At 44.6% G+C, this 23,732-nt stretch overlaps 1 protein-coding gene across 4 annotated transcripts; it reads left to right on the top strand.

Annotated features, from left to right (window-relative positions):
- The first annotated feature begins 3,623 nt into the window (after positions 1–3,623).
- mafgb (v-maf avian musculoaponeurotic fibrosarcoma oncogene homolog Gb) lies at positions 3,624–23,201 on the top strand. Of its 4 annotated transcripts, XM_035532070.1 has the most exons (4): positions 3,646–3,725; positions 16,229–16,295; positions 16,466–16,888; positions 17,592–23,201. In XM_035532070.1, the coding sequence occupies exons 2-4, from the start codon at positions 16,260–16,262 to the stop codon at positions 17,610–17,612; spliced, it is 480 nt and encodes a 159-aa protein (XP_035387963.1). In that variant the 5' UTR covers positions 3,646–3,725; positions 16,229–16,259; the 3' UTR covers positions 17,613–23,201. The 4 variants fall into 4 exon arrangements, 3 of the variants coding, with proteins under 3 accessions (XP_035387964.1, XP_035387963.1, XP_035387961.1); XM_035532071.1 differs by having other exon boundaries at positions 3,624–3,725; positions 16,466–23,201; XM_035532068.1 differs by lacking the exon at positions 3,646–3,725 and adding an exon at positions 4,016–4,410 and having other exon boundaries at positions 16,466–23,201.
- Positions 23,202–23,732: the final 531 nt, after the last annotated feature.

Genomic DNA, 23,732 nt, shown 5'->3' with positions numbered 1-23,732 from the left:
TAGAACGGGGCTCAGCCCGCAGTTTTGGGTCCAGCTGCCAGGATGTCTGCTGTTGGCAGGCTCACCAACACTTCCATTCATCTTAATGATTTGCCAAGCAGCTGTTTTTGGCTCTTTTCCTCTGATCTGTTTACTCTGATGGTCTTTATGTTGTCAAGATACCAAGAACATGGTGCAAAGGCAAAGCCTATTAGCACTAGCTATTCCCTGTTTAATGCAAAACAACTGCAAAGCCAATTATGCAAATACCTTTTGAGACCTTATAATAAGGTCAAAACATATAAAACGTGCTGTAATTTCTAAGTGGTCCTTCCAGAGTGAGCAAGAGTACTGTACTTTTATATTATAACTGATAGTGTGTACTTGACATATTGTGTCATTTTAAACAGACGCTAATCAGCAGAAGGGCTTACCAGCTAAGGTCTTGTGAAAGAGCTATTGCAGGACAAACAGTAGTTCACATGCATAAAGAAAAAACATTGTGCAAGTCTGCTCTGAGCCTTTTGAACTTCCCTGTTGTGTATTTTCTGTAAAATGCAATCTCACCAAATTGCATAACTGCATTTCATTCCTTAATTTGCAATTTCCATTGAAATTTCAATAATTTTCACACATTCCTTTTAAAGTCATATTGCCATTAGCCTTTTAGAGATGAGCTTTTTTAGAGATGAGATGGAATTCCATATTGTCAGATTAAACACCCTCTTCATTTTGCTTTTCAGACTTATGTAGCACATTATCTCTGTGAGAGCAGTGAGTGCTTGTGTTCGCTGTCTGTGTGTGGGTGCAGCCTGAAATTCTCCTGTGATAAGGAGGGTATGCGCCCAACACCACTGGTATTACATGTGACTGCCAGAGGCTCCAACTATTTATAGACCAGAATTTTGTATGGATTTTTTCCCCCTCGCCAGCTGACACGAAGACGAGCCACGATTGGTCACCTGGAGAGACAAGTGCCTGTTTTAGAACCCTGCTGTCAGCGTCATTTGCAATGGGACACCTTGGAGGCGACCTCCATGTCAAAGTTCAAGCTGAGGAAGTCACTCCATGATGCAAGTGGAAGTGAATGCTGGCCTGTCAAAGTTTGTGTTGAACAACAGGGAACTGCGCCATCCCTATAGCAACAATAGCAAAGTTTTTCAATGTATGCTGAAGCATAGTGTTTCAACTCAAGCAACACAAGGCCACAGGACCTGTGATAAATACACTGAATCCAATTCATTTCCAAACAATTCTGCACTCAAATTGCTGGAAAAAGTGCCATGCAGATTAGCCTTCCTCATTATGGAAGATGCTAATAATGAGAAACCAGGCAACGCGTCCGTCCCTTTTATTGAGGGAGATGTTTTCACATCGCTCTGGCTCACCGAATGACAAGCGGCAGCAGGATTAGTTCCAGTGTCACCGCGGCGATTAGGAATACTGGCCTTGTGCGGCGCCTTCCGAGGGCCACTATTTATTTGTGCATGCACATGGCAGGAACTGGGGCAGGTGCTAAAGTGTTTGGCTAATTCCATTTTTATTCCAGAGGTTACACCTCGCCTGCCACACTGCTCTGAAACACTGATAACTCCTCACCCAAAACACCTCATATTTTAATACCATTTTTGCTCAACATTTCGGCATTCTATACCACTGTCTTTTTTTTTTTTTAAGACTGTAATTGTCAGATTACTGGAAATTAGCATCAGTCATTCTTCAAAGGCATTTTGTGACTTTTTTGGGGGGTGATTTTGTCGATGGGAAACATTACCATCCAGGAGGGACTCTTGTTCGAATGGCTGTCCTGAGTCCTCACTAGGTTCCTTAACGCCCTCATCATGCTTCTTCTCTCTGCACAAGCCACACCAGCATCGATGTACTCAAGAAAAGCAGACCTGAGAAAAGGGGAGAATAACGAAAAATGGGGGTCAGGTCTGATGCCAGGTGTGACTGCTCGCCTTCAGCCCCAGTGAATCATCACTTCGGCTTCATTTTCTGGAGCCAGCGGCACTGGCCGGGACCGGCACTTGGCTCGCATGCAGAGAGGGAGCTGAGTTTTGCTGAGATATAATTAGGATGAAGGAAGACAGTGTGGTGGTGTGTAAATCCAGCATTCCTCCTATGGGACCCTTCAGAGACCTTTGTAACAAGCCAATGCTATGGATCTAAAGCCACATACATGGCTCGACATGTTGCATTTCCACAATTACATTCTTATTATATCTGTGCAGGCTAAGAATAGCCTTAGTATAAATTTCATTGTGATTGGTGATTCTCCATGGACTATCCTGGAAACCAGGACAATATTAGTTGGGTCAAGTCTGGAGCAATCCAACTCGACAGAACCAAACCAGCTTGCTTAGTACTGGTACTGTGTTGCTGTATGCCTCCACAATACTATGAGTCCTTGTCAGACTAGTATTTAATTTCATTTCAACATGTGTCATTCTGGTGCCTGCAACTTCAATGACTGTTGTCATAAAGATTGGCTCTTTGATGTCTGCTTTGACCCAGCAAACGTCTGTTATTGTCACTTATGTAGTTGAGGCTGAAATGACACAAAATACAAATATTTGTAATGGTTAAATGCTAAGGTTTGGACAAGCTAGCTATGTTGTTCCTATAAACCTTTTATGTTGCTATCCAGCCTTATTTTTCAAGGTGTGCCCAGGGAGTGAAGCCTAGATAAAAACCTAGTAAAGGTATGACAGTGAAACTGTGCCAGAAATGTGTTTCCACCTGAAGGTGATTAATGTATAACAAGTTTGTTTAATGTATAACAGGTTTGTATAACAAATAATATATAACAAATGTATAACATATATAATAAGTTTGTTTAATATATCCCAGAATCGCGTTTTCAATCATTTAAATGATTAATTTAAATTTTATAGAACATATGTGTTACTGTTTTACTATAACAAATATTTATTTTTATAGTACGTTACAATGGATATATAACTATGTTATAATGTTATAACGTTATAATGGACACTATAACACATGGTTACTGTTATCAACTGTTTGTTTGTTTTTCTTTAATACATAGCACAGATCATACATCTCAAAACTGGCACTTCATTCCATGTGTAGTGAGAAACGTGCTTCTGTAGAAGCACCTAAGTTTAGTTCACATCTAGTCCTGACCCGTCATCATATCACCACTGTCTGGGTGAGAATATAATTTATCACCATGGACATAAAAAGTTAAGCAGACGCCATGAAGCCTGGTGTCAGCAAGCATATGTTGAGGAGAAGGGCTCTGTGCAGTCCTTTAGTAGTTCGCTTCCTTACCCATTACATGCTTCTTCTGTTTCTTCATTGCTGTCTTTTCACAGTCTGTTGCATTTTATTTTATTTTTAAATTGTATTTAATTTTTGTGAATAAAAATAATCTGTATCTGTGTTTAAAAGGCGTCAAATGGCTACATTTAAGTAAACATTATTATGTTTTAAATTATGCTATCGTCACTAAGATAACAGGTGGTTGGTTAGCCGTGGTGAGAAGTGCAAATATTGCTTTAAGACTTTCTTTGCAAGTTGCGTAGAGCCTTCATGAATGAAACCACGTGACCAAACATCATATGACGTCTAGCCTCGGCACAAGAGAAAGAGGATCAACAAGGAGAAGACTGGAGTGGTCCAACAATTTCTGCAACGACATCGACAAACTTAACTATTCACGCGCGCGGTTTTACTTGCGAGTCTCTTCTGGTGTCGAGGACGGTTCCCGCTGCGATTCAGTAAGTACCATTCGCTGCTGTCGGCGGAAAACGACCCCGGCCAAGTTACCTTACTCTCGAAGGCGGTCGTGTCAGACTCGCTAGCTTGCGATCTGTTTTGCTGAGTGTGCACGCCTTCGCTCTCCTTCGCGCGCGGTTCTGGCGCGTGCTGTCGGCTGCCTCGCGGAGCGACATCACGCCGACGTGAAGGGACGCGCGTGAAAGGGCTAAGGCTAGCCGTGCTGATTCATCACGATCGGGTCGCTGAGCCATGTTGGGCGAGAACACCCGCGGTCATGCCGACACAGAGGTCCTTTAACCGCCAGACAAAGGGGGATTGTCGTTACGAAAGACGTTAGATGGCGTTAGGAAAGTGTTCGGCGTGAAGTAATTTCATTTCGCGAGCCTGGTCAGTCGAGTGTGGCAGCGGACGCCGTGGCTTGACGTGGATGGCTATGTTTGTTCCTGAGGTCTCCGAAAATAATTTTGACCGTCGTGCCGGGAGCCAGACGGCAGTCTAACGTTATGTATGTGGGAATGTAGCTTGCGTAGTAGCAGGGGTTGTCGAGAAACGTGACCGTGAGCGACAGACCAGCCATATCCACACAGCTAGCTAGTCAGCTATCCGAGTGGGTGCCTGCCGTCTCACCACAACACAAACGTTGGAAAACACCGTTCTGTCAGCGACGACAGCTAGCTAGCTAAGGTAAGTCAGGATGTTGTGTAGCTGGGAGGTTACCGAGTTATTTTCTGAGGCAACTGAAATTTACATTTCAGTTGACGCTCCGACCTGTTTGCCAACATCGTAGTAGCTAGCTAACTAATAATAGCGGAGGGCAAAATTGTTAGCTGGCTATTTCTAGTGTTGTACAGCAGCCCTTGGGTCATTGTCTATTTTTGTCAGGGTCGCTCATTATGGCAGTAGTAGTAGTAGCCAGTTGGATTTGAAAAGAACAGTTAGGTTTAGTTATAGCTGTAATGGCTGTTGTGCTGAAGTTTCATTGTTTCTGATATGTTGGACAACTAGGGTTATGTTTTTTTTTTCTTTCTAACCAGGAGCTTGCTGGCAAAGTGCACTTTCCCGACTAAATTGTGAACCCCGGCATTGTGTTATGTGACGAATAGCGTTATGTTAGCAAGCTGTATGTCAAGGCATGCGATCAGAATCCCTTTGCCGAAGGTTGATGTCTTATTTAAGTATGATTTTATTCAACATGATCGAGACGGAGCCGATTGTCAGACAGTTATTTCGTTGCTTGTGCTTTTGGATCCAATCTGGGTGCTGATTCATCAATCGTTGTATTTGACGTTCGCGAGCGAGCCGTGGCACGGGGAGCCATGGCAACATGGCATCAGCTCACAAAGGTCTGGCGCGAGGAAGGGGACCGTGATGTGTCCGTTCGCCGAGCTTAGCTGGGTTTTAGAGTCGAGCAACGCGTCGATTATTCGGCATACCCGTGTTACGGAGCTCTTTTTAATCACGCACGCCACTGACTAAAGATTGTACGAAACCATCGTAATATGTTGTTGTAATGTATCCGTGTCAAATGCTCTAAATGCTGAAATACTTTTGGAGTGAATTTTGGCGCTGCTACTAAGTAATTTGTCAATACTTGCTGACCATTATCGTACAAAATGTAGTTTTGGGACCTCTGCTTTATTTTTCCAGAATGTTAATACCTTTTAGTAGCATGTTCGAACTTGCATTTCAAATTCACTTATGATTAGACCCTGAAAGGTAAAAATTAACTCTGTCACTCCTGTCACAGCCCATGGGCAGAAATGTCCCTCATGCTGGAAACTGGAAAGGCCCTGAGATTGCTAATCCAATTGCCCCAATGCTCTGTTTGTTGTTTGCTGCGCAAATCAATTAAGCAATTGATTACGAGGCCTCAGTGTAAGGGGCGTGCATTGAGTCTCCTTTATTTTGAAGAGGCATGTCCACCATAATATCCTAAAATGCTACATTAAAATTTGAATTGCATTTTGTGGCACTGGTGCAATTAGCAGTGCAAATGGTGTAGTTGAGAGGCTGGGGAATGAGTGTAATTTGATCATTGGACTACTTAGCCTGCACTTTGGGCAGTGCAGTCTTGGCTGTGCGTTCACGTTTTCTGGTCTAATTGAACACTGACCGATGGTGATGGGCAGAATGTGCTGATGGCTGAACGGAAAGGCAAAAATGAGGACGGCGAGAGATGAGATTAGGAACGGGCGGCGGGACTGGCGGAGACGGCGGTGCACAAGAAGCCTTTTTTTGTCTTCAAGGCATTCTGTAAAAACGCTGAGGCGACTGATTGGTTCCCGCGCTTGACAGATGGCGTTTTCACTTGTTACTTAGCTTGCTATTTCACAAGTATGTGTACTTGTGCCCAAAATGAGAGGGGCATGTGTGTAAGAGTTTTAGGGATGGATTTTAAAATATTGATTTGATTGTGTCATTTGTGTCATGAAAGTGTGTCTCTTCCCCCCCCCCCCCCTTCCTTTCCCACATGACAATAACACATGACTGCTCGTGTCTTTACGTTTAGAAGTGCTTTTATAATGCATTTTTGGAACCTTTTTACTGTTTCTCCGCCAGATGAAAAGCTGGTTCTTCTATGCCTTTATGGGTATAAAATCAACAATCAACTGCATTTCACCAAGCCAGGGATATTCATCCGTGTTACTGGAGGACTAGATTTCAACACAGTATGGCCTAAAGACACATGAATAAACTCATCCCGTGCTCACTAGGTGTAGTAGGTGGATTGGAGCATGGAAATCACCAAACTGTACTGGTTTCTTCCCTACCAGGACTGAAATTGAACACCTTTTCTCTAAGATATGGTCTAATTTGTATATAAAAATTGTGACGTTATCTTATGTTATTCTGTGTGTATTAAGAGTGAGAGGAAGTGCTCTAGGCTCAGGTATGGACATATACAAGATCCAGTAGTGTGCTTGCCCAGGTTTATTATTGATAAAGACTGCATATGTACAGCGAGATGTTTTGAATGCACAATAACTTGCGCCACAAAGTGTGTGTGCTGCGCACGTTTGTGTGTATGTGTGCATGCTCACTCTCAAGGCTGAATGCTGTACATGCAGGTTCAGAGGAGAAAAACGCGACCCTTGCATCACCACTGAGTGAAAAGAAATGCGTTGGTTTGCATTTACAGTAAGAGTTTTGCAACAGATGGCAGTTTTTTCTGCTTCCTCTTTCTGCTAACAGGTAGTCTGGCTCCCCGCTTCTGTTTTTTGTTTTCCTTTTCTTTTCTTTTCTTCTGTTTTTTTTGTTTTGTTTTGTTTTTTGAACAGCGGTGGGGGCAAATGCACCAGTGTCAGGATGGCAGGCGTGTCGTATGCAGCCAATCCATATGTGCGCGTGCGTGAATTGTGTAAACGTGTGGAAAGGCGCAGGTTTTTAATCTAGACTTCCTCCTGAGATTCTGGGTCAGGCCGCTCCACCGCATGAGGCTGCGCCGGCCTGTCCGCCCGCCGAGCGAGGAAAAAGCCCCGAGAAGCCTGGCTCCTTTATCTCTGCCCCTCCCCCCCACCGTCACCAGGTGTAGCGAGAGGAAGGCAACCACATTCGGAACTTGGCAAAGCGCTGAAAAATGTGTCGCGCGTCTTTTTTTGGAAGAGCAACCTTAATTTATTAATGAGGTTCCTTGGCACATTTTCTTTTTGCCACAGAGTTATCAGAATGAGTGAGCTGGTCCTCCCCCGCGCGCCCGCGCTGCTGTCTGTCCATCATCGTCTCTGGTCTTTAATAAATACGGCATATGTTTAGCGGAGGCGGTCATGAGGACAAATAAATCCTGGGCGGTGTTCGCCGGGCGGTGTGACTGGCTGCCGCAGACGAGCTCGAGATTTATCGCAGCTCGGGAAGGAGTTGCTGAGCTTAGACTAAGCGGAGCCCACCGCATCAGCCTTGGTTTACACACACCACACACAAACACACATACACAGCAAAAGCCATTTTATGCTTATGTGTATAACACTCGTGTAGCCTTCATGTTCTCACCCACACACACGCACAGAAAATAAGCTTTGTGTGTGTTTGAGTGTGTGGGAGGAAGTGGCTAAGGAGGGTATAGTATAAGGAAGGTGAAAGGTTGGTGAAACAGGGTAAAGACCTTAATGAGCTGCATCTCTATAGGCTTTCCTCTGCAATGTGGCAGGTGGTGTAGAATAAATACAGACTCAAGGTGATCATTAACTTATTCTGTGTGTGTGTGTGTGTGTGTGTGTGTGTGTGTTTAACTGCGCGCATGCTTTCTCGGCATGGTGTCAGTGCTCGTGGAGCGCTGGGATGTCTGGATTGAATACTCCCTTCTCCTCAGAGCCTGTGGCAATTGGTTGTAACTCCGAAGGAGACTTTCTTTTATTTGTTTATTTTAAAGTTTTTCTCTTCAATGTTTTCACCCTGGTGTTTGCCGTTGCCAGATGCCACCCACTGGCTCGCTCTCCCCGATCACACACTAGCCGTTGGCGGCATCACGGGGCTTTGAGCTGGTCCCTTCGAGGCGGTCTCTTCAAGCCGGTCTCCCTTTTTTCTCCTTTTTTCCCCTCCATGCGTCTGTGACGGCTTCTCGGGTTGCCGCCGCAGGGGCACGGGTCATGGGTTCCACGGCTGAATGGTGGCATAGAGGCGCACGGTGAAGGTGGGGTTTGAACAGCCTCTTGCCGCTCTGGAGGGGGCAAAAGCTTTTGCAGAAGGGAAAAGGGCCTGGAAGTCTGGAGAGAGGGAGCGACAGACGAAGGAGGAGGGGAGAGGACTTTGGGGTAGCGGTGAGGAAGGGGGATCAGTGAAGTCTATTTTATTTTTATTTTTTTTCTCCCTCTCTCCCCCTCTCTCTAAGCAATGATGAAATAGGTTGTAAGAAGTTAGGCGTAATCTCCCCTCTGCAGTAGAACATCTATCTCCTGTCGCGTCTCTCTCTGACTCTTTCTCCCCCCTCCTGTTTCATAAAGAAAGCAGAAGAGAGAGCAGGACTGTTTTTAAGACAGTTTCAGTGGGAATCTCGCACATTTCACAAGGCATCAGACGCCCGTCACAAACGGTTAGCTATGGCGTGTGTTGCACTGGTGTGTTTTTGAGTTGTGCAAAAAAGGACATTTACCGGGGGGGGGGGTACCAAAGTTCACCGGAGACGATTTTAAAGTCTGAGAATAAAAAAGAAAAAAAAAAAAGAAAAAAGATCCCTGCATGTTTTGGAGACGAAAAGCACGCCAAGGGCAGCTGTTGGGCAGGAGTTCTTGTTAATGGCAGCTGAGCGCTCTTCACACTGTTTTAACATGTGCCTCCTCCTCACTGCACCTTTAATGATTAAGACTGAATTAGGTCACTTTTAGATCGTGTTTATGTACGGCGTCGAACCCTTTAACGAGATCAAAGCATAGTCCTGTAAAACTCGCAAGTGCGATGGATATGCAGACATTCATTCATTCATTCATTCATTCATTTTTTTATTTATTTAATATATATATATATATATATATATATATATATATATATATATATATATATATATATATATATATATATATATATATATGTAACCTTTTGTTGACATGATTTCACGCATCTCTTGCTCCTTCTATGGGGTTACTCTGAAGGAGTCTCTCTCTCTTGCTCTGGGGTTATTATGAACAGAAGGCATAACAAGCCCTTAGCACTGAACACATTCAGAGAAGAGCTAACATGCCCAAGCTACACTACGCTTATTATATTAAGGAGTTCATGCCACCTTATTTGACCCAGTTGGGTTGCGCAGTGAAATATGGTTATTCATAACGCCTTCTCTCTCTCTCTCTCTCTTTTTTTTTTTTTTTTTTTTTTTTTTTTTTTTTTTTTTTTCCTTCTCCTTCTTTGCGGTGTTGAAGGTTTTCTTGGACAGCCGGGCTGCGGGGAGAGGATTCGTGAATGTCTCCATGTTGCATCATCCCACTAGCAACATGCCGCAGTTTTTACCCGCAGTGGCACGCTGCCTTTCTCACACTGCGAAACGGAACGGATGGGGCGGCCCGAAACGCCGACCCCCTCCTCCAACCTCGCCCCGCCCCCCGCCTCCCCCGCCCCGAAAAGCTGCGGCGTAGGCCGAGAGAGAACGCGGCATTTTTTTTGGTTTGTGTTTTTTTGTTTTTTTTTTGCAACTGGTACTTGGTTCTGTAATGCCAGGCGTCGGGTACGGGCGGGCGCGGACGGACGTCGGTGCGGTGCTGGACGTTCGTGATGGGGCCAGGTCCAAAAGTTATTCCCACGGCCGTTTTACGAGCACTCTGCGGCAGACATCACGAGGACCTGTGCGTACCTGTCGAGAGGGGACTAGGATGGAGGGAGGGGCAGGAAGGGACACGGAGGGGAGAGAAGACAAGTGCACAGGTAGAGGAACGAAAATAGAGAGAGAGGAGGGGCAAAGAGCTGGAATGTGAAAGGAGGAGATGTTTGTTTTTGTGTGTGTGTGTGTCTGAGTCTCAGATGGAGTGGCGGGAGGGGATTGGTTAATGTTACAAACAGTAGTTCACTGTTAGGTAAGTACATAAGTACATATGTGAGTGGTTTCTTGGGGAGAGACCTTTAGAAACGCCATCCTACCAGACAATGTATACCACTGCCATGTTAACTAAGTGCACACATGTCCCACAGCCTCCCAGCTCCCAGCCAGGGAAAGGCAGCCAGCCACTGCTCTCGGCTCCTCACAGGGCTCGTGCGAGCTCCGGCATCTCGAGTGGCCGGGCCAGCCAAAAAAAAAAAAAGCTGAGTCATGGTGTTGTGGGCGAGAGCTTGGCCACAAGACGTACAAAGATGGCAAAATGGGCAGGGAACATGGATGGCATCGCGTTTGGCGTGTTGACTACTAGCGTTCTACACAATGGAGAAGTCAGAGAATCCTACTGTATGCAGCTTAGTTCGGTGTCTCTCTCGCTCCCTCTAACACTCTCTCTCTAACATGCACTCTCCCTCATTCTCTTTCTCCATCTATCTATAGGTTATTTATTTCTTTCTGCTGTTGCTGCTTTTGTGCTGACCTGGGTGAGCGGAGGGGAAATAAGATTTAGTTAACTTTATCTCCGACTCCCTCCGAAAGGGTGGGGTGGGATGAGGTGGTGGGGAGGAGGGGGGGACCAAATTAACCTACGCGCTTCTCTGCTGGAAAAAGCCCTTACTAAATAAAAAAAAAAAGCACCCACTTCCTGACTCTGCACTTTTTTCTGCTTGTGTTAGGAAATTTGCCATCACACACGCTTACTACCTGAGATTAGGAGAGTGTGTAGATAGAAAAGCTTTTCTTTTGCACGCCACCTCAGACTGTGCGGCGCTTTCTGCTGGGCTCTCTGGAGAGCGTCCGTGTCTCGCTGCCTTGTCTTCTTGTTCATGCCTTGGTATGCTTGTCTGTGTCCTGTGTATTCCAACTAGTCCTATATTCCTCTGTCTCCCCTTTTGTCTCTCTCTCTCTCTCTCCATTGCACTTTCTCTGTCTCTCTTCCCATCTCGTTTCCTGTCACCTTTTGTCTCTGTCTGTCTCTGTCTTTCTTTCTCTCCCTCCCGTCACCTATTTATGCTTGTGACAAACCGTCACCCTGGTGGTTGATGGTTTTAGCTTTAAACTGCAAGGGTCTCACTTTGTTGATTTAAACTTCCTCTTCTTTTCATTCTCTCTCTGTTTTTTTTCTCTACTTTTGTATGTTTTCCCATTGTTGTGCTTAGAAAAAATGCTGGTTCTGGGTATTAGATGTGCTTTGGTGTGGAGGTCAGAGTTCAACTGAGATAAACAAACACGTGAAAGTGAAAGATTTGTCAGGTATTTTTTATTTGGTGAGCTGTTTTACAGGTGTCAGTGTTCAATTCAGCTGTTTGCCATTTTGATGTGTGTCTGTCTGTCTGTCTGATTGACTGTCTGACTGTCTGATACAAGAGCCATGCTTACCAGGAACTTGCAAAGACACCCATTACACACAAACATCAAACAGCATTATTAAGGTTAAGCACAGTCCATTCCAAGGTGCAAACCCACACGCGTGCACAGCGGGGGCTGCGCACGTAGAGCAGCCCTTGCGCATTCCCACATGCAACAGTCCCAGCATGCTCCTCTCAGCACCGAGCTCCTCCCCAGGCTTTGAGCCTCTTAATGAGTTCCTGGAATCATTAAACTACATTACCCAGCCCTCTTCCTCCTCCTCTTGATCTGTGAGCTAGACCCTTCAGGGCAGCCATCTGAAAAGCCTTCGATTAACTCCACCCCCCACCCCGCGCGTTTAATGATACGCCTGTTCTCCGACCGGGCCCTGATCTGTCAGCCCCCTACGTTTCAGTCCTCACTCTGCCCTTTCCTCTCTACCATTGGCTATGGCTGGCTGTTGCACGCCGTGTTGTGCCGTTAGTCTGGTCGCGCTTCGCCGGCTCTCGCTGGGCCGCTCTGCTTGGCTCGGCACACGTGAGCAGCAGATCACCGGCCCGCCTTGATTTCTAATGAGTGGTTTTATTTGCTTGGGGCGCTGAGTTCAGGGCTTTCTTCCCCTCGGCATGACCCTAATCCTCCACCCTGGCCACTCCGCTCCCACGCGTGTGTGGAGGAGGCATGCTCCACCAGCACCATGTGCGCTTATGCGCACTCTCACTCACTTTCGCTTGTGCTCACTCACTTTCTCTCTTGCACGCTCTTGTTCTCTTTTTTTTTTTTTTTTTTTTTTTTTTTTTTTACTCTTTTTAGCTCCTGGCTTTTTTTGCTTTCACTTCTTTGTCTCTTTCTTCTGTTTCTTTGTCTCTTCATTTGCCATAGATCTGTTTGTCTTTTCTTTCTCTCTCTCTCTGCTCCGACAGTGTTTTCTGTGTGTGTGTGTGTGTGTGTTTTGCCCCTTGAGATGTCAGCGTTCCATGGGCCGAGGGGGAAACATTTCGCATGCGCCTGCAAAAGGCTGCTACCACGGTGACCACCTCAGCACACTCTCTCATCCTTGCCCTCATCCTGCATTTCCCAGCCTGTCTCCTTCCCAAATACACACATCCGCTCACACATACAAACATGCCCACACATGCACACAAATATTCCCGAATCTGTACACACACCTACACACACGCACTACACGCTTGCACATCATGTCCATAATGACGCATATCCAGTCCAAAAACAAACACAAACATACACACACTAGACGCTTGCACATCATGTCCATAATGACACATATCCAGTCCAAAAACAAACACACACATACACACACACACACACACCTACACACACGCACTACACGCTTGCACATCATGTCCATAATGACATATCCAGTCCAAAAACACACACACACACACACACTACACGCTTGCACATCATGTCCATAATGACACATATCCAGTCCAAAAACAAACAAACACACGCGCACACACATGCTCTGCTCACAGGAGAGTAAGTCCTTTATCAGAGGTAATGTGGTTTGTTGGTGCTGCAGGATGATGTCTGCTTCTTGCTGGTGACCTCTCCTCAGAGTGGAATTTTAAACAGAACCCTCGTGTGTATGTGTGTGTATGTGTGTGTATGTGTGTGTATGTGTGTGTATGTGTGTGTATGTGTGTGTATGTGTGTGTATGTGTGTGTGTGTGTGTGTGGTCAGTTGTGGGGAAAGGGTTGTTTTGTTGCCCTTATGTCCTTTTGTTTGTCCTTTGTTGCACATCTTTGAAGCCAAATAATTCTACATAGTGTGTGTGTGTGGGAGAGAGAACAGAAAAGAGATGTATGATTGGATGTCCATTGTCCTCTGACTCTGCTTCTCTCGCTCTTTCTCTCACTTTTACCCCATGTCAGTTTTCAATTTCGGTTGTCTCTCTACTGCCCCCTGTCTGTCTGTCTGCGTCTGTCTGTCTGTCTGTCACTGTCAGGAGGCCTGACTTGTCTGGGTGCCACTCTGTCTGTTCTGAACAGGCAAGATGCAGCTGCTTCACTGTGTGGGGAAGTGTTGCCCATCTCGCTGTTTACTCCATGTCCGTCTACATTCAAATGTAGGCTAGACGCTTGCCCGCTGGGGACACCATATGGACGCATCACTGGGGGTAGTGGTGTGTGTGTGCGTGTGTGTGTGCGCGTGTGCGCATGCGGCCCTAGGATAGCATGGGATGATGGCGGGGTGCTAGGGGAAAAAAGACTACGGCTGATAAAGACGCGAAGCCCCCCCCCCCCCCCTCAGGTTAGCTCACGTTAATCCATCCTATTGTGTAGGCATTCCTCGCCACAATAACAACTGAGTGGAGCAATGAGGGAGGTGCGTGCGTGCGTGTACACGCGCACGTGCGAACGTTTGTTTTCTGGTTGCTCCTTGCACTGTTCTTGAGCTGTAGCAGTGGATTTGGGGCGTTATTTTTAACATACTATTTTTGTGGCGTGGGTCTAGGAGGTGCTGGTTGTGGCTGTGGAGGTGGTGTGGGCTGCAGCTTGGCCCGTACCTGCTGTGTCTGTGCTGCTGGTGGGAAGGTAGACAGACAGGTTAATCAGTCTAATCCCACACCCGTGCCATTGGCTCCTGCGCCATACGGAGGGCAAGCTGCCAAACTTTCCAGGATAAATTGCACCCCCCTCTTTTTCTGTTCCCCCCCCCCCCCTCTCCCTTCCCCATAGGATGTGGTGGGATTAGTAGGTCCTTGGTAGTTGGGGCAGTAGTTGTCTGTCAGTTTCCTTTGATCTGGAGCTAATGATAGGTGTTGGATTGGTGACAAGGCTGAAGGTGACTGCAGGTGCTTACGCTTGCGCTCTCTCTCTCTCTCTCTCTCTCTCTCTCTCTCTCTCTCTCTTTACCTGGAGGGAGTTTCTCCAGAGCTTCTGCCAGGATATATCTCCCTCCAGCAGACATAGGCCCTTAATCTCTTAATATGTGCCGGGTCTGTTTATTATTGTGGAGAGGGTCGACGTCATCTGACTTCACTCACACTCTTCCGCTGAATGACGACTTTAAATATAAAAACTCTCAGCTGGAACATTTTATGTCAGACTTAAATTCTTGCCTTTTAAACCTAATGTAGCGAAACATGCTTCAAAGTGATGACAGAAATGACTACAGAGAGCAGAACTTAAATCAGTTCATGTCTCTGTTCTTATTTTCCCTTCTTGAAAGTAGACAGCATCTTGGGGAGGCTATTGAGTGACGGCCACATATGTGTGTCTGCGTGCATGTTTGTGCGTGTCTGCGTGTGTGTTTTGAAGGAGGAATAGTGGGGTTTGTAATTTTGCCTCTTGTGCCTCTTGGTATTGTCACTCCGTATCCTGCTTCCCTTTTATATCATGGGCCACAGGGTCAGCTGAGGGATCGGATGGGGGGGGCACAGCGGAAAGTGCCGAATCATCCTCGTCCTGTTGCATGATGGCCATCAGGAGGCCACAACAATGGCCGTTCTTCATCAGGCTTGTACTCTGCTTCAGGGGTGTCATCTTCATTCCTGCCTCAGTGGGACCCATTGTGGCGGGGGAGGGGGGGAGATTATGAAGACTGAGCTCGTCTGGTTTCCAGTTTATACATAGCTTTTACTTTCTTTGTTCGTTATAAAAACCTGTCTGCTTCTTTTATATTGATTTCAGGAGGAGAGCAAAAATATTTGTTCAAGATGTTCAAGCTGTCATCAACTCGATGAGTTAGCAGTCATAACCGTTATGACAGCTGTTGTAGCAGAGCTGAGCTGCCATCAGCAGGCGCTGTGCGCTTGTCCATTGATTTACATTCAACACTTTTTTGTTTCATTTGGACCTTCTGAGGTGGAAAAAGCCCACTGAAAAGTCTCCATCCCAACGCAGTATTTAATTTAAACACACAACCCAGTAACCCTGTACTAGTCGTGCTGCCTGGTGATTTTAACGCAGTGCTAAATGTTTTAATCTTTTTTTGTCGGGTTACTCTGCATAAAGTTCACTGAAATTTCCCTGTTTGACAATGCCTTCAAATAGAAAAGGCAGTGATCATTTTTTGACACTCCCAAATATTGGGAACTCCTCCCGTTTTCCCTTGTAAACGGCTGAGCACAGTTTAGTTAGTCACTACTGTTGCATGGTAATCCCCTGAACTGATGCCCATGTTACTACTTCCTCCTAAGCTTTTGTGGGCCTCTCCTATTGGTTCATCGGCGGCCTATCAGCTGTCAGGGGAGCTCTCATATTAAAGGTGTTCTAGAACTTTAGTGAAGGCATCCAACCACTAGAACCACAGAGGAAGTTGGAGACAGGAAGTTGGGGCGTAAGTGTTGGCACTTTCACTAGTCCAGGTTTCTTGTCAGAAAGTTAGCTGGTTAAGTGACACACGTGGCAGAGGCGCATAAACTTGCTAAATTCTGTCATGATGTAGAGCACTTTTGTGGTGGTGTTTATTTTTTTAATGAATTTATTTGTTTACAGATTTTGAGTTTTGCATCTAAAAGTTATCTTTTCTAGGTCATTTAAACCAAAAGAGTACTTCAGAAACCAGGCTTACCTGACTTACAGATGTAGTAGAAGGAAGGGCTGCTCTTTTATCTTTGCCTGGCTCACGTTTTGACATGCTTATAAGCGTCTCCGTTTCCTGCCTTGCAGATTTGCGTGGTTTGGAAGCGCCTCTCGTGGCATGACGACCACTAACAAGGGAAACAAAGCCTTAAAGGTCGGTTACCATCTCCCTTTTCTCTCGGATTCTCCAGTGGTCCATCCAGTGTTTCGGTTGGATTTCAAATTTTTTTGTCCTCTCTTCCTCCATGTTACTCCCACCACCACTACGCTTTTCTCTCGCGCGCACGCACGCGCACTCTCTCTCTCTCTCTCTCTCTCTCTCAGGTGAAGCGGGAGCCCGGCGAGAATGGCACGAGCCTCACGGACGACGAGCTGGTGTCGATGTCGGTGCGCGAGCTGAACCAGCACCTGCGTGGCCTCTCCAAAGAGGAGATCCTGCAGCTGAAGCAGCGGCGGCGCACGCTGAAGAATCGCGGCTACGCCGCCAGCTGCCGCGTCAAGCGCGTCACGCAGAAGGAGGAGCTGGAGCGCCAGAAGGCGGAGCTCCAGCAAGAAGTGGAGAAGCTGGCCTCGGAGAACGCCAGCATGAAGGTGGAGCTAGACGCCCTGCGTTCCAAGTATGAGGCGCTGCAGAGCTTCGCCAGGACTGTGGCCCGAGGGCCTGTGACCCCCGTCACCAACGCGGCCGTGCCCGTCTCCGCCCGCGGCCCCCTGGCCTCAGTCATTGGGCCGCTTGTACCGGGCAAGGTGGGCGCCACCAGTGTCATCACGATAGTCAAGTCCAAAACAGACGCAAGGTCTTAGTACAGGCCAGGGAGCGAGATGAGCGGGAGAAGGGAGAGAGGGAGGGGGAGAGGAAGAAGGAGAGAGGGTTCGTGTGTAAGGCTTGGTCAGTGCATCACGGTTTAGGCATGGGACAGATTTGGCATGACACCCAATTTAAAAAGATCAAATTGGTACAAATTTCACCCCACCATCTCTGAGAAATGGTGAAGGGCATCCATGCAGAAAGGTTGTCCTCACTACATCCCAGTCCTGCAGTACTAGCCTCTGATTGGTCAGTCCAGCCTCTTTCTCTGTACCTGTATGCCAGAAAAGAAGAATGAGTCCATACTGAGAACAGTTAAGGCATCTGGGCTTCCAGAAACATTCAGAGAAAATGAGAGCAAATTTTAGAAGGTGCAGCAAATCTGTTTAATGGATGTTCCTAGTCACTGTAGTGAGTGTTTACATAGTGCATTTTCTACTCTATTGTTGACATTAGGGCCCGAGTGTATTGTGTTGTTGTTTTTTTTTATTTTGTTTTGAGAACTGTTTGTTGGCTATGTTTGTTTGTTTGTCTGCTGCTGCTGTTTTTGCTTTCTTCTTTCTTTTTTTTTTTTGTAACACATGAGATTTGTTGGGTTCTGATGTGCTGTGTTTACTGTTTCTGTCTTTTTGTGTTTTGGAGGGGTTAGTAACTAAACACTGACTGAAAAACAGACCTTTGCCCTCTTCCTGCCTGCGCCTGCTTAAAGCGTCTGAACTGAACAGAGAGACGGGACTGTGTTTCACAAGAAATGCTGTAAAGGCGGTTCAGGTAGGAAGGAGAGCTCATCCAAGGCCTCCCCGCCCCCCCATTCCGAAGTACCTCGGGAGTGTTAGCATCTGGCGGCTAGCCCGTCAGCCTCGTCCCCCAACACCCACCCCCATTTGTACTTCTCTTCCCTCACAAAAATAGAGGCTGGATATGCACGTCTTCTGCTCCTAGAGGCTTTTCAAGAGCAGCTCATGCTCTCGCCGAGGGAGTTCACCAACGCGCGATTCCGCGCAAAAGACAGCAGCCGTTTGCCTGGAGCCTAACGGTGTGCACTGACCAGGACCTACTGAGAGAGGAGAGGACAGGAGAGAAGTCAGCTGACGTTGTTCATATGGTAGCTATCAGGATAACTGAGACCAGTTTATGTGATTGGCTAGTCCTTTTTTCAGGAGACATAAAAAGGATTCATTTCTTTTCCTAATGAAACTTTATTGGCAAGGCAATAAGATACTTATGTTGTGGAAAGCTGAACTGCTGGTTTTCCTTTCATTGTGGGGCTAGTGAAAATTTGTCATGTGTTTTACATAGTTTTATGCTGGCAAAGATACTCATTTACTATTTGAGTTACCTTAATTACAAAATCACCTTTTTCTGAGTGCTAGGTTAGGAAGTCGTTGCCCCCCCCCCCCCTGTTTTTTGCCTTTCAGTAACTCCAGAAAGGGCCTTTTCCCCTGGTTTATTTGTCCCCTTTAACAATTTTGAGAAAGGCAGAAAAAACGCTTGCTCTTAAATTAAAAAAAAAAAAGAAAAGAAAAGAAAAACTACAACCACCTCTGTATTTGGAATGGGGACTATCTGGTTGCATAAACCGGTGAACTCTCACAAGCTTTACCATAAATCTGTCGCTGTGACGTTGCGTAACGTATTCTAAGAATCTTTGTCTATATGGTGGAGTCTTGAATTTTATATAAAAAAAAAAAACATAGAGTATCTTGCATTATTTATAAAACATTTAAAAAAGAATATAAAGATGTTTGATATCTCTTTTTTGCAATTGTACCAAAAGTGGCTTAACTATTGAAGTTGATAGCTTTTTCTAGTGACTAGGCGCGTAAAACTGTGGACTAGCGCGTGTGGTGTGACGTATAAGTGATAAGGTGATGGTACTGTTCACTATTTTGGATGTGATGCTCTTATGTTCTTATTTCGGCCAAACCCAGGTGATGGACGCACCCTACCCACAATCCTCCAGTCCCTCCCCCTTCCCCATCCCCAAATCCCCTGTGCAGCTGTTTTTAAAGCATAATGCGTAACAAAATGTCAGAAATCATAGACACATTTCACTCTTCCTTAGAATTGGACTTGGATGTGCTTTCAAAAGCTGTATTCAGCTGATGGGAAATACTGAGTATATGAAATGAACCGTCCAAATCTTGTCATCTTTTGGTCTGTGGTGTGTGGTAGTAGCCTTTGGTGGCTTAGAATCCACACCAAGGCTTCAGGCTGCTGGGTATCCCAGTGGGCAACTAGTTTTCCACACCTAATGCCAACTGCACTGCACAGTTTCCTAGACTGGGTCTTTGCGCCCCATTTAAGTAACTCTTCTTACTATATTTTTATGCCTCTTATAGAAACAAAGCAAATGAGTTCTGGGAAAATAATTTAGAAACTATTAGGAAAGGAATTCTCAGGAAAGTGGATCTACATGAAGGGTTAGTGGGATGTGCTTAACGATCCAGCGGTCCCATCACCTCTGTTTGATAAAGTCCCTTTTTTTTGTGATGTGTGACTTTTTATATTTTTGGTGTAAAATGTTTCTATTGTAGATTATATTTAATCTATTATGTTTTATGTTTTTGTTTTTGTTTGGATGGGTTGGGGCTTGTCATTTTCTTTAAATGCCAGGGAAGTGACACTGTACTGATTTTAACAAAAAGAAATGAAGCAATGTGCTCTCTCTGCTGCTGTTGTCTCTGGAAGGGCCTTGAGCCACCGCTGTTCTGAAGGACTCCAGCGGAAGGTTCTCGCTGTACAATACTGGACTCGTGAGACCCTGCTTCTGCCACTCAGAACGGTCCTTGAACTGTAGAGCAAGGGATTGCTACAAACGTTATATAGTGAATATCAGAAAAAAGCAAAAGGAAAAACCCTTATGTGATTTAGTGGAAGGTCGCGTCTTTCACGTTATGCTGAGGAAATAAGTGCTATATAAGCACTGTACGTAGTAAAGGTACCAAATACTTTAGATTTTTCTTCTAAAGTGAGGTTTCATTTTTGAAAAGTACGTTCTCTTTCCTGATGTACAGGAAAAACTATTGGGTCAAATACTAGGCCTTAAGAAGCCTTATGTCAGCTGAAATAAAATACCTGACAAGATTAAAATTTGTATTTATATTATAATGTACAGCATGCAGAGTTTGGCTTTTGGCTAGTGCTCTGAGCTCCAGGTTGGAAGCACTGCACCACTGTACAGTACAACGCCCTCTCCACTGTAACACACTTGACTCATGTCATGAAGGGCTTGCTAATTAGCAGATGAATTGAATCGGGTGTGTTATAGTCGGCAGAAACTGTGCAGGGTTCGGCCACTCTCCAGACTCATGTTTCGAAATTCCATCCGTATCCCCCCTCCCTCCCCCCAGTCGAAGCAGACAGCGTAAGCAGAGCTGAGTGACAATCCAAACCGTACCAGACAGCACATGTCCCTGTGCTTACAACTACAAAGCTAAAATCAGTTGCCTGTTTCAGTTTTGTTTTTTGTTTGGTTTTTTTTTTTTTTGTTTGGTTTTGTTTTTTTGTTTTTTTTTCTTTTTTCCCTTTGATTGCATATCCACTGGGCAATGTTACCATAGACCAAATAGTAAAATGGGTCTCCCTATTCTAAAATTATGGAACAGTTTTGGTTAAGGATGGTAGTGTGAAACGTCAAATATCACAACAATGGCAAGTTTAGGAGCCCAGAAAGAACAGATTGCTAAATGCACTGGCTTTAATACACAGGAACTCTTCGGAGGGTTTGGCTCGCTCTTGTCATGTTATCAAAGTGCTATTTTGCATTGATTTTTCGCAGTCCAGCCAGTTCAAGTTGTGCTTGCATTACATGAAAATCATCACATGCTGTTGGGTGTGGGGGAGATACTATCAGGCCTTATACATTTTGACTCCTCTCCAAGCTGCACTTATCTGGCATTTAGATATAAATAGAATATTATAGGTATATTTATATGGATTTTTTTTTTTAGTCAATGTAAATCAAGAAAATGAACTTCCTCTGACTGGTTAATCTGTGACATTGTTCTGTAATGGTCTTTGGTCCATTTTGACGTTGCTTTCGTAACCAATGGTAGCGTTCTCCTATTGGCTGTGGCAGTTCTGTGGCGTGTCCCAACATTATGTGAGCAGTGTGTTTTTAAAGGGTTAAAAATAATTCTCCTAGCTTACTAGCAAACAATGGCGTGCTCCTTGTGGCAGTAGTTGTGTTGTGGGCAGCGCCACCTGCCTCACCTCTGCACTCCTCCTCTCCCTCCCTTCACCTTCTCTTCCCACCGTGGGAGAGGAAGAGTGACATGGCTTCTCACGTCTGTCATTGTCGTCGTTGTCGTGGTGACTTGGTGTAGAAGTGAACAGTTGAATTATATGCAAATAAGCGGGGAGTAAGGAGGGCCCTTGGTAAGATATAGTTGTTTTTATTTTTATTAGTTTTTTTTATTTATTTGTATTTATTATAATTAATTTTTTTTTCCTGCACTTGCAGTTCAGTAATCACAAAGTCTGTGAGGGCAAAATGGACGCCATTTTATTCTTTGTTTATTTCAATGCTATAGTTTTCTTTGTCTAATTTCACCTGAGCATGCAAGACTACCTTGCAAAGAAAAGCAGAGTATCACCTTATGATAATTATATTCATCAAAGAATACAACAATATTTTTAATATTTACCTCAGCAGTTAAAACAGTTTTCAGGAGTTGTTGTGTTTTTTTTTGTTTTTTGTTTTTTTTTGTGTGTATGCATTTGTATTAATGGAAATTACATTTACGGTACAAGTTCCCCTTTTAAAAATAGTGCCATGTCCCAAGAGACAAAAGCAATGGTTATTAAAAGCAACATGAGACAATCTTGAGAACAGCTAACTGAATTGTCTCAAATGTGTGGGCTACCTTGTTGAGAACAAGGTATTTAAGCAACACCTGCACCGTGTAACCCCGTGCTGGGCTGGGCTGGGCTGGCTATTAGCAGATCAGTAGGGAGCAAAGAACTGAGCAAGCCCGCTCCAGTCCCAAGCGTCCACTTCTGTTGCTGGGCACACCATGCACTACCCTAAAAATGCAAGACTTTGTCCTACTTCTTCCTGAGTGTAACTATAGTGTACTAACTATGCTGAGCTACACTAATACGTTGTATTGAATGACATCTATTCTTGCCTTGCTGATAGCCCAAATGTGTTTCTGCTCTGCCGTGCTCCCAATAGCTTTTTTTTTTTTTTTTTTTTTTTTTTTTTTTAGCCCTCCTGGGACAGGAATTAAAAGGTTTCATTTCTGGGCAAAGACAAATGTGTCTCAAATCTTCAAAGAGGCTCTCGTGCTCTCGTTAAGGTTTAACCAAGAAACCCAGTTTTCTTTCCCCTCAAGTTCTGTCTGCCACGGTTGTTTTCAAAGGTTTAAATAATTAACTTCTATCACATTGCTATTGCAAATGTTAATGTTATTGGCCATTGGCGTTTTGGGCCATTGGCGTGCCATTATTACACCACATGACTATTTCTTCCGGATTCATGACTCACAAATCAATGAAATAAGAATGGCCTTTTTTTAAAAAACATTTGTATTGATAGCACTATTCTGGTGCTTCCTTTAGCTTTGTCCTAGTTGGGTTTCTTTCCCTAGGTTACATGAAATAAAGTGTTTTATTCAACATAAAATCAATTTGTATGCAGCACTTGGGAGAGGTACATTTCAGTTTCATTTTAATAGACCAATTTTTAAAAAATTATTATTTTTGTTTTTTGTTTTTCCCTTTTTTTCCTGATTGTCTCTCTGTTCTTCTCTTCACTAGAACCATGTGTCCATGTTAAATGGTGAGCTGAAGAGTACATATGACAAACCTGATCATTAGAGCAATGTTTTGGTGTTGTCCCAAAGTACACAGTGAGAAATTTCAAGCTATAAATTGTGAGTTTATGACCATGGAAAGTAACATTTTTGTCTATTAAAAATTGTTCTGTTTTTTCTGTATGGGGTGTAATGAATTCTATCATAGTACTTTGTATGGGAATTATACATACAGTAAAAGTCCATTTAATTGTAATTATTTATCAACTAAGTTATTGTACTTTTTGGAATTTGTAGATAAGTAATATAATGTATTGGTATATAACGATGAAATTTACTGTATCAGTCAGTCTGGGGCGTCTTTTAATTTATTGATGTATATACTGTATGTTTGTTGATATACAGCTTACTTTATTTTGTATATGACCAATAAATACATTTTGAAAAGCGTAGTAGTAGTAGGGTAGTAGCAGTAGATCTATCGCTTCGGGGTGTGCGCGCGTGTGGTTGATTGAATGTCATTGTATGACCTAATTTTTAAAATACAAGAATCTCTTGAATTGAGTTTTTTTTTCATGTATAGGTCTGTCACATTTTGTTTTATTTTCCAAGGAAACTATATATAAAAAACGAGTAACGTAGCAGCAAATGACCTAGTTCGAGCAACCTCTCGGCGGACGTATTTTTGGCCTGACATTAGTAAAACATGACAGAGTCGTGATGGATGGTCTAGGTGTGCCCGCCGCTTAATGGGGACGCGCACACGTCTCGGTATTTACTGGCGGCGCGTACCAGGCACCTTGGGGATGTTCCGCTCTTCACGTCCATTTACCGGGGAATGACTACAGTTATCGCTGTCCTTACTAGGGTCACACCAGTGAATGGGGCAGGAATTAAGCGGTTAACGGACTGCTTTGCCGTTCAGATTAAATGTATTCCTTGCACTTAATTGCACTTACATCCGTATTTGTGCTCCCTCCGGAAACTTGCTGACTCTCACTCACTCACTCTCTCTCTCACACAC

This window comes from Electrophorus electricus, chromosome 1, assembly GCF_013358815.1.
Source record: "Electrophorus electricus isolate fEleEle1 chromosome 1, fEleEle1.pri, whole genome shotgun sequence".
NCBI classification, from domain to species: domain Eukaryota; kingdom Metazoa; phylum Chordata; class Actinopteri; order Gymnotiformes; family Gymnotidae; genus Electrophorus; species Electrophorus electricus.
The sequence above is the reverse complement of the archived record's forward strand: the minus strand, read 5'-3'. Positions and strand labels throughout refer to the sequence as shown.

What these genes read in the sequence shown, in the direction of transcription:
- mafgb (XM_035532071.1), top strand. Translation starts at nt 16,260, where the DNA reads ATGACGACCACTAACAAGGGAAACAAAGCCTTAAAG. An exon ending in AGGGAAACAAAGCCTTAAAG is followed by an intron (nt 16,296 to 16,465) that starts GTCGGTTACCAT and finishes TCTCTCTCTCAG; the next exon opens with GTGAAGCGGGAGCCCGGCGA.